At 56.0% G+C, this 10,907-nt stretch overlaps 1 protein-coding gene across 1 annotated transcript; it reads right to left on the bottom strand.

Moving 5' to 3' along the window:
* Positions 1-3,596: 3,596 nt before the first annotated feature.
* Positions 3,597-9,351, bottom strand: LOC104515410. Its single transcript, XM_010159366.1, has 6 exons — positions 9,156-9,351; positions 8,441-8,607; positions 8,018-8,106; positions 6,910-7,071; positions 4,197-4,275; positions 3,597-3,728 (listed from the first exon to the last, which is right to left on the bottom strand). Exons 1-6 carry the CDS (start codon positions 9,349-9,351, stop codon positions 3,597-3,599), a joined length of 825 nt encoding a protein of 274 aa, XP_010157668.1.
* Between the last annotated feature and the right edge of the window lie 1,556 nt (positions 9,352-10,907).

Below are 10,907 nucleotides of genomic sequence, written 5' to 3'. Positions count from 1 at the left end.
CCCCCCTGCCACTGGCAACGGAGCCTCTGGGGTGCGTGGGGAGGACGCACACGCGCGTGTCTCGTCACTACAGCACGCCCATCCCCTGAGCATCCCCGACGCCCTGGGCAGCAAGGCACACTTCAGAGGAGTTAATAGCAGCCAGCTTTGTGTCTGGGAGATGAAAGGGGAGGAGAAAAATGTGCTGCTTGGGTTTGCTCCATTTCCCTACCCACAGGTCCTCTTCTCCCCCTGCCACCTCCTTGGTGGCTGGAGGGACCCCAGACATCTCCCAGGACAGAGCCCAGCTGGAGGTCATAGCCATCCTGAGCAGAAATAGGTCCAGTGGCTCCGGAGTCCCCAGCAAACCTTGGGGAAGCATCAGTGCCCACCCAGGGACAGGCACAGCTGGCAGACCCCCAGCTGGGCTTGTGTCCTGCCACACATGGGGGAGTACCAGGATTGCCTCCTCTGCTCCCCTCCTAGTCCTTCGCCCTAGGGAAGAACAAGGCTGGGGACTACTTCTCTGATTCACAGGCTGTGCCACAGCTACTGCTACGATAGAAAATTTGCAGAAGTACCACATTTTAAGACCCTCCCACCACAGATACCTCTTCTCACAGTCAGGGAACAGGAGACAAAATGTGCTGCCCTGGAGTCCCAATGAAGAGAGCTGCAGATCATGAAATGCATCTTTCACCAATTTCTGCCCTCATATTTTGTTCACAAAGCCATTCTAATAAACAGTTAGCAAAAATTTGCATCCCAAAACAGTAAGGAAGAGGTTAATTTTTGCCCCCTTCCTCCAGCACCCAGGCTGTGTGCAGGGCTGATCGGAAAGCACCAGCACCGGGAGTCCCTTCGCTATCAAAGGTTCACCTTTTGTTTTTCCCTTCAAAGCCTTCAATTCCACTTGTTCTGATCCCACTTAACACCTGCACAGCAGGGAGCCCGAAGAAGAAACAGAATTTTTGCCGCCGTGGCCCCACGAGGCTGCTGGAGGCATTGAGTGCTGCCAGGGTGAGCACCCAGCAGTGAGGGACACATCACCCTTCTCCTGTCCCCATGCCATAGCCCCCAGCACTGGGAACAGCTCACGGACCAAGCGCACTGAGATGTGTGCCCCATTCACCTCTCCTTTTGCTCCCTGCCTGCAGCTGCCTTCAGAAGTAACATGGGAACTCCAGGAGCTGCTCCCTCACACTTTATTTTCCGTGCACGCCGCTGTGGCAGTGACCCTAGGAGACATCCAGCCCTGCCCTGGGACAACGAAGAGCCAGGAGGAGGAGGCAGGGAAGAGGGAAAGGAAGTAACTAAAATCATCACACCCCAACAGGGACAGCATTAAGCAGAAACTCTCCTCACCCAGATCCCGCCCAGCCAGGGCAGCTGGCATGAGTGTTTAACAGGCTTTTAAAGCGCGTGTTGAGCTGCACAGCAAAGCCAGCACAAGCAGAGCTGCCTGCACTGCCACCCTGCTCCCCTGCCCAAGGGCTGTAGCTCTTGAGAGGTTGGAAATCCAGCGTCCAATTAAAGAAGTGTGTGTGGTTGAGACATCCAGCACGAGGTCAGAGTCCTGCTACCAAGGGAATAAACCTTACCTGTTCCTATCCATCGGGATACGAGGGTCAGACACCACAGCTGGTACAAGAAACATGTCCAGAACACACAGAGTTTATTAAAATACGCATTTTATGGGTCGGTGTTTCCAGATTTACACCAGGATTTATGCCTTACATAAAAGTCATACTGTATCCCCTACAACCTGCCAATAATTAACCTTTAAGAAGACAGTTTGACCACCTCTCTTCCAAACATCATCTATCCACACTTTGATGGTGGCGTGTCCCACAAAGGGTCAGCCTGTCTCACTCTAGAATAGAGCTTAAAACCCACAGCCTTCCTCCAAAACACATTTTCACCTCTCAGAGAAGGGAACCAAGCCATTTACCTACTTTGCTGGCACGAGCCACACAGCAGCACCCTCCCCCTTACACAGACCCTTTGTGTAGGGTCCCCTGGTAACCCTGACCACATCCCAGAGCCACAGGAACCACCCCTGCACCAGTGCTCCCACCTCTTACATGCACCCTGCCACAGCACGGCACAGCGAGCCCTGGCTCCCACCTGCAGTAAATCCCAGCCCTCAGCTATCAGGCACAGGTTCGGACCTGCAATTACTCGTAGGACAGTCATTTATTCGTCAACGTCCAGCTGCCAGATTTACAGTCACGGATGCCTGATGCAGTTGCAGGCAGAAAACACCCCAGCATCCATGTCTGTAAATAAGCTCTGGGGACATCGGGATGATGTGCAAATCCAGCTCCAACAGGTAGAACAGCGTGGGGCTGTTTGGTCATGCCAACACCTGCCCCCAAGCACACCTCCCGCAGATGTGCTGGATGACCCACCAAAAGCATCTCAAAGCGGCCTCAGATCCAAGTGTTCCCTAACTCCAGAGAAGGAGAGCTGTTGAACTGGGCTTGTTTTCAGCTGAGCGTCTGGGTTGAGAATTCCCCTCACCTGCGCTCTTGCACCGTCGCTGAAGTTACAGCTTGGCACCAGACCTGGGAGCGATCCTGCCCTCTGGCGCTGGCAGCCTAACAAATTCCTACTGCTGCCCAAACCGGCAATTTTCCATGGCCTGTCTGGTGCCATCACTGTCGGTATGAGGTCTTATAATCCAGAGAGTCACCATGGGGAGGTTTCCCATTTAAATCTCTCTGGGAAAGAGCCAAGCTCCTGGATAAACACAGACCTCAGCAACGCTCTTGCTATTGCTTTGTATCTGAACCTTTGCAAACGCTGCTGAACTGCTTCCAGCAGGATGGGGAGCTCCTGGCTCCTCCAGCTCGTAGCTCCCAGAGCAGGGGCTATGGCATGGGAGAACTGGCAGCACTACCTCCACCAAAGAGCAGCTGCGCAAGGAAGAGAAGAAAACCCACCAGCCCTTTGCAAACGCTCAACCACTCTGCACAGGCTGTTGGGGTGGAAGAGGAACAGATCACAGCAGTTGGCTGAGGACTTCTGTGGGGTCAGAATTATCCAGGCTGGGATGTGGCCAGGGGACGGGGACGACCCTACATCTGCAAAGACCCAACCCCTTGGGTTTGCAGCTCCTCTGGCTGACAGCCCAGGGGCCAGAGGGTCTCCCATCGCTTTGGGCACGACAGACACCTCCCGTATCAGCCACCAATTTCTTACGGGACCGGGGCTCTTCACAGCGGTTTGCCACACAAGCACCGACGCCATCGAACACGCTAGGCGGTTGCTAGTGTACACGGAGCATTTGCAGCCCCAGCCCGGTCCTGGGGCTGCGCCTGTTGGGCCATACTCCTTGTACCCCACCTCCCCCTGACACCCACCTCCAGCTGCTGTGGCACAAGGCCCAGCTTCACCGGTTCCCTCACCCATCTGATGCTAGGGCACGGAAGAGGGATGGCACCTTGGCCATAATCGGGGCCTAAAGGACATGGATCCTCAAGGGCCTACAGTGCAAAAAGCAGGTCAAGTTAAGAAGAAACACACAGTTTTACTGTTTGCAAGTACGAGCAAGGATTCTCTCCCAGCCCTCACCCGCCCCGCCGGGGTGGGCAGGGGAGGTCGTGGTGCAGGAATCATCTCCTCAGCCAGAGCCACGTGTTGATGAGGCAGGCGGAGATCAGCACGGAGTAGACCAGGGCCTCCTTCTGCCGCCAGGCGTTGCACTGCTCCTCCAGCACACGGAGCCTCCCCGAGATCCTCGCCAACTGCAAGGGAAGCGGTGGGGCTGCCATCAGCCCTGCAGCGAAGTGCAGGGCACTGCCTACAGCTCACTGGCATGGGACAGCAAGGGATGGAGGGCTGGGAGCTGCCGTCCCCTTCAGGTCCTCCTTTTCTAGAGCATTGGCTATCTTTGTGTGGGAGAAGTGGCAGCAGCACCAGAGCTCCTGAGCAGATGCTTCAGGAAAAGGTCCTTCCCACCAAAGAGCATCTGAGCCCTTTACTGCTATTCTGGAGGGTCTGGCTGCCCCTTCTCACCCTACAGCCCCCCCAGGGTAGGAGCTTGATGGGCCAACACACACAAAATCCTCCCCAGCTTCCCCATTACCAGCATCAGCCGGGACTAGCTTGGCAACACCAGCCCATCAGGGCTGAGCAACTGACCCCGCAGCCTCCTCACCCACGCTCCTACAGCTTTCCCAGTAAATACATCCAGCCCTTCAACCCCCTCTCACCTGCTTTCTCATTGCCACCACCTCAGCCACCCCGACCTCCTCCAAGGCGCTCTCTGGGCCTGGGCCAGCCTCCTGGGAGCTGGGGAAGAAAAAGAGAGGTGCAGATGGACCAACACTGTTCCAGAGGTGCCACTACCTCCCTGCACGCATGGCACAGCCGCGGGAGCCGAGCCGTGCAGGTAGCATGTGCGTGCCCGGGATGTGCCATCTGGATGCAGCATCAGGAGGGAGGACACAGCACCTGCACAGCATCCCCTCATCTCTTCTTAACCCCCCTCATGCGTATTTATATCCCTCCACCATGCACCCCACAGCGATCACACCTAAACATACACCACGTGCCATGGCAGACAACAGGGAAAACACATGCTCGTGTTTCTTTCGAGGTGCAACAGAGAGAAAACATGACATTTACCAAGCAGCCATTCCCTATAGCCAGAGGAATTCATTGAGGGTCAGATAAATCATCTTTAGAGCCAGTCAGGTTAACACGGAGCACAGGGAAGTGGCAGGATGGTCTCATTTACATCAGCAGGTGAGGATTCCGCTGGTGGGAAGCGGCCATCAGCTGAGGGAACTACCCAAGCAAGCACATCATCCATCAGCAAAGGGTCCTGTGTTTGCCGAGACAAGGATTTGTTCCTCTCCAGTATCTCCAGATACCACAAGCTCACTTTGCCTGCCCCCCAACAAAAAAAAATTATCACTTTTTGCTCTTGCAGATAATTTTACCTGCTACCTAAAACATAACCAAGCAACCCAAGCACGCATCACTTCCTTCCATCCCTGGAAACAAAGGAGCCACCACTGGGATTAGCTGCTGCACTGGCAGAGGCAGCACAGACCACGGATCTCCGGGGCATCCCCTGGAGACACAGCTGCAGGGCCCACAGCACCGAGCCACAAAATCAAGTAGATGCACAGCGAGAACCACCAAAATTGCCACGTTGGGTCTGTTGTTCCTATCATCACAGGCTCGCCCTGCACCAGTTCTTCCATAATGCAAACTCCCCTATGGACACCAGTAACTCACACCGGCACTCGCTGATACCGAACAGGTTAATGAGCGTCTAACTCCACTCCATCGGAGACCCTGGGGAGGGTATTTACTCCTGTTTGCAACACGATGTCCATCTCGCCAAAGACAAGCCAGAACAGCGTGCAGAGATGCAGTGAACCTCTGTCTGAAAACACATCTGTGAGATAATACCTCCACATAATGTAGGTGCGGTGTAAAATTAAAGTCACAACAGAAAGAAAATCCAATTTCCCGCAGCACAGAGCCATTACAAAAGGGACACATCCTGCTGCTTTTGACTGAAAAATCCCAGTTGATACAGGTGAAAACCCTTTGGAGTAGAGACTAGAAATTACCTTCCGATGACTCATACCCTCCAAGAGGTCACTGTCAGGCAAGTATTCCACTCTCTGCCCGAGACCAGGCTTTTCTTTATTAAAATTTCAGGACAAACAAGGCAGCTCAGTCATCTTTTTATTATACTGTTGCATAAGGATGCAAAGTTGTTGTATCGGAGAGATACCGTATGCATCTGAAGTGATGCAAAGTACCAAAAAAGGCGTTTCAGGTGTCTGGCTTCAAATGGAGATCGAGACCTGGGGAGACACCTGGGACTCACCCCAGAAGCTCCGTAAGCTACCACCTCTCATGGTGCCATGGCCTAAACCTCCTCTGCTGCTGACAGCGGGAGGGAGAAGGTCTTACGTAGCCACTAACCAGATCTGGTGGCATGCCCAGACTTCAGTAAAGGGGAAAAAAAGCAATGTCTGAAGACAGTCAGCCTACTGTGGTTAGCAGCAGCGACATTCCTTCGCACTGTCTGCAGAGGCCAGGTCTGCTGCCGGCACCTCGCGCCAGCTGGGGAGGGAAGGCAAGATGTGCCACTGACAGCAGCGATGATGGATGCTCACTCCCCTCCTTTTCTGCCTGGAGGCTTTGCTCAAGGAGAACTAGAAGTGTTTGGACATTCCTCTGGGTTCTCAGCAGACTTAGAGCAGTGGAGACACCTTAAGGCTGCAAGGATGTCTTCGCACATGTTACGTTTACTGCACTTGGACAGGTAAGAGTGTGATGGAGACAGCTGCTCCAGCACTTCCAGAGGGATGGAGGTCAGTGCATACCTGCTCCAGCGAGCATGCAGGCATACTGCACCCTGGTATGGGATGAGCAACTCCGTACAGCCAGTTCGTGGAAAAGGTTAATTAAGAGCGACCAAGATACAGCCAAGGGTGCTGGGAGCCTGCAGGAGAGGGTGTTTCCGGGACAGGACCTCGGCCAGGCCGTCTGTTCTGCATTTTTATTCCCTTCACACATTTCCCTCCATAAGGCTGTCAAGGCATGCAGAAAAGTTAGCGCTTGTTTAGGAGTGAAGAGCAGCAGAAATACCAGCGACGGCCCCGGCAGCATTCGGTCACTCGGAGCCTGGGGACCAGTGTGAAGCCAAGTGGGAGAGCCAAGCTGGGCTGGGTTAGCAGGGTGCACCCAGGCTGGCTGCACCAGGCACATCTGTGCAGGCACAGGGAGCTGGTGCACAGGACAGGCCAGGAAGGGCCTGGGGAAGCCATGCAGGACCGTCCTGCTCCTGCACCGTGAAGCCTGTGGTTTAGAGAGCTCGTGCCTGGCTCATGCCTTAGCAAGGCAAAGGCAAGTCCTTGCAGAGTGACAGGGAGGTGGCTCAAGATGAGCCAAAGTCACCTGGGCAGCACTGGGTCTTGCAGAGAGTCCTGGACACGGTGGAAGAGCACCCGACCCAGGTGGTACAAGGTCTGGAAGACGTTCTGCGTGGAGTAAATCCTGCCCATGTTCGCAAGGAGGGGGAGCGGGGCACTGCGCGCGGGCAGGGGGCACATGTCTGGCCTGGGGTGCACACAGAATCACGCCTGTTATTTCCTGGCCTCATACAGCCCAGGCACAGCCCAGCACAACAGTGCCCTTCATCCCTTCAGCAGCTCTGGGCGATTCCATCGGCACCCAGACCTCCACGTCACCAGGTGGGAGAACCCCCTCCAGCAAGCCCCCAGGCTCAGAGGCAGTCGCCTGACTCCTCCAAAGCCAACCATGGCTGTGTGATAACCAGACCTTCACCAGCTGCTCTCACAGGGGTTGCACAAGGCAGCTCTCCTACACCCAGGACAACCCAGACTTCTAGGGGGAAAACTGGCTCTGCTCTAGGATTAAGTTAGAGACAATTTCTCCACCTGAGAGACTCTGGAGCCCAAGGCCATGAGCAGAGGGTTGCTATCACCATGCTACTGCTCACAAGGTATGCTCAAAGAGCTGAAAAGCAAGTGTGCTCCTAGCCCACCCTGTCTGCACCAGAGTTTCAACAACCTTGTAGAAACCCAGTTAAGCCCTGGCACCTCGTTTGCCAGTGGTCACCCCACCCCCAGCCCCCAGCACTCTGCCATGCTGGTGCTGGAACAGATGGGCATGTTGCAAAGCACCAAGAGGACGATGGGCAGAGACTGGGACAGGCCAGAGCAGGGAGCAGGGTGCTCTTGGCCAGACAAGGACCAACGGCACTCCCAGCCTGCTGCGAGAAGGGACGTACTCTCCCACCTGCATCTCAGCAGAGCTCATCACCCTGGTGACCAACAGCTGCCTGCAACATTGCCTGGCACAAACCTCTCTGACGCCAAAAGCCACACTCATCTTGGGCAAGAGTAGGGCTTGCCAGGCACTGCCCTGCCCTGATCTGGATACCTCCCCACCCTGGGGCACCGACGCCAGAGAGCATCAAAGCAGCACACAGTGGGAGGTGCTGCTCCCCACCCGCCCCAGATGGCTCTGGGTTTGCGCTCACCGCTCATGGTGCTGGCCCAGGCTGTCCGAGGCCAGCTGAGCATAGTCACTTGGAGTCCTCTCCCGCCGGAACCTGCTGCTGTGGTGGCCCTGCTGGCATCAAACACAACCACGTTAGCGCAGAGACCCGGCACAGCGCGAGCCCAGCCCAGTGCCTGGCGTGGTCTGCAGTGCCAGGAGCCTGTCAGTGCAGGGAAAGCACTCGGTGGTGGGATCTGGCTGAACCCGCGTCCCATCATGCAGGTGTGTGCTGGTTACGGACAATCCAAGATCCCACCACTCCTACACCCTCGCTCCTAGGACTAGGCAGCACTCTGGAAGATGAGCTCTGGCTTGGGCTGACGGCAGACCTCAGGAGAAACCCAGCGCTGGGATCGCTCCCCCTTCCCACCACAGGCAACCCCATCCACTCTCAACACAGTACCGATCGTTTGCGCTTCTGGGAGCTTGATCTGCTGGCTACGTGCAGAAAAGGGAGCTCCCCAAGGTGGGTGGGCTGAGCACAGGAGTCCGGCGACATGTGCACCACGACAGAGGGGACCTTCCTGTGCTGGTTGAGCAGGATGGGCCTCAAACTGGCATCCGATACGTCTACAGAGAGGAGAAAGGGAAGAATTAAACCAACCTGAATGCCCTCAGGACGGGAGAGAAGAGAGGTCCACCCATGTAGGAGAGCCAGCCCTGTGTCTAGTGTTACCATGCCTGCCCCACAAACCACGTCCCGCAGGCGAGCGGCATGCCAGCCCACAGAGGTGTGGACTGAACACAACCGGACACCCTGCTCTAGGAAGGTGAGGGCTGGGAGCTGTTTTTCAAAGAGACGGCCGTACATCTCTGCATCCCAAAGCAGGGAGCCAAGAGGGATAAGAGATGTGGTGGGAGATGCCTTCACATCCCGCTCCTCAGCTGTCGGAACTAAGACCCCTCCTGCCTCAGTTACCTTTGCCCACCTCTCCCCAAGCATCTCTCCACCATCCTGTCTCCATCTTCCAGAAAGGAGACGACTACAGTACCTGCCCCTGCCCTCTCCTCTTGCGAAGCAAACCACTGGGGACTTTGCCAAGGGATCCTACTCCCTAAGGATGCTGTAGAGCCCCACCAACCTTCAGCCACCCCAAAAGGACAACCCAGGACATAACCTGCGAGAGAAATCCTGTCAGGGATGTGCATCCGAAAGGAGGGAGGGACATCCTCTGTCACTGGCTCCTCATCCACGGGGCTGAAGCTGTCTGCTACCTTCAGCCTGCTGGGAACCTGCATCCTCTGATTGATGGCTTCTGTGAAGAGCAGGTCACAGCGGGCTCTGTTCAGGTCCAGTCCCCAAACCGGCCACATCTTTTTTGATTTCCTCAAACAGCTTGGGCGCCCTGGGTTTCACACGGAGGAAGTGGAAGTGGTAGCAAGCAGCTCTTCCAAACTGGCACCTGCACAGGGACAACGCACAGTCTGTAAGACAGCTAAAATACATGCAGAAGCAACCCAAAAGACAGACACCGTTGGAGAACAGGGTGTCCCACAAAGCCCAGGTGGCAGGGGCAAGGGGCCACTGCAGGTGGGAACTGCTGCCCAGCTGGGTGAGGAAAAAATTCCTACATGTCCTGGGAGCAAAACATGAGCTCAGCACCCCCTGCCTCAATCGAGAGCAAGGAAAGGGCAGTGGCACAGCAGACTTGTGGGAGAAGAGCAGTGCAGTATAGCCTAAAAACTAGGGAAAAAAAATATTTTCTATCCAGAATTAAAGATTTTTTGAAGGATAAGAGCACATTTTCATGTTCAAGGAAATGGAAGTTTTCCTTCAAGGAAAAATGAGGTTTTCTGAAAACAAAGCACATGTTTTGATGGTAAGATTCCAGGTTACCATGGGAAAAACTGAGCACTAAACCCTTTCTCTGCACAAACTTTCAGTGCAGCATCCTCCACGGCCACTCCCCATCATCTCCCCAAGTGACCCACACCAAGCTGAACAAGATGGACTTTGCCCCGAGCAGAGCTGCCAGATGTTTCCCCAGGCGGTACACCACCTCGGCGCTCTCCCAGGAGGGGATGGCACCGAGGAGGGACACAGTCCCCAGCTCTCCCTGCTCCTGGGGGCAGCTGGCAGCAGGACCAGGACATGGGACACAGACACTGCCTGGGGCTCAGCCCCTGCTCAGGACACACAACTGCTCCGTGCCTCAGTTTCCCCTTTGCCAAGCCCCAGGGCCTTGAGAAGTGTTCTGGGACCACAACGTCCCCATGCTTTCACCGAGTGATGTCAGCAGAGGGCAATCAAGGTACGTTTTTGGGAAAGGAGCCCCCAAAAAAACACCTCACTCCCAGCATATGCATCTCTTACTCTTTCTCCAAAAGCTGCCCCCGAGGAGAACACCCCAACCGGGGAGGGCTGCCGAGGCTGGCAGACCCCAGCCCTGCCCCAGTGTCCCAGATGTGCCCCCTGCGCCCTCCTTGCTGCTGCTTTTTGAGCTCACCAGACCCAAAAAGGTCCCCCTTTGCTCCCAGTTCGACATCTCCACTGTAAGACGGGCCGCCTGCTCCGGCACAGCCCCAACAGGCAGAGGAAGGAGAGGTTCTCCTCTGCAGAGCTGGAGGGGGGAGGGAAGCGAGCGGGAGGGTGCAGGGCACTGCCTTCTCTGACCCTGCCTGCGGCTATATTTAGCCCAAAGGTCCCCACTGCTGATCCCAGCCCATCAGGCTGTTCCCGGCTGGCAGCGGCCAGGGCTGCCCATCACCCCCCTCGCTGCTGCTCCTCAGGGCCCTGCGGACCCCTGCCACCCCCAGGATACCACCCAGGGAAGAGGAGCAGGGGAATCCCTGGGGAGCAGCATCACTTCCCAGAGCCAAGGGCAACGGGACGAGGCCCTGAGCCATGAACCCGGCAGCAGCCGGGCCCT

The sequence above is a fragment of the Eurypyga helias genome, unplaced genomic scaffold (genome assembly GCF_000690775.1).
Source record: "Eurypyga helias isolate BGI_N326 unplaced genomic scaffold, ASM69077v1 scaffold27499, whole genome shotgun sequence".
Taxonomy (NCBI): domain Eukaryota; kingdom Metazoa; phylum Chordata; class Aves; order Eurypygiformes; family Eurypygidae; genus Eurypyga; species Eurypyga helias.
This window is presented reverse-complemented; position numbering and strand designations above follow the sequence as displayed.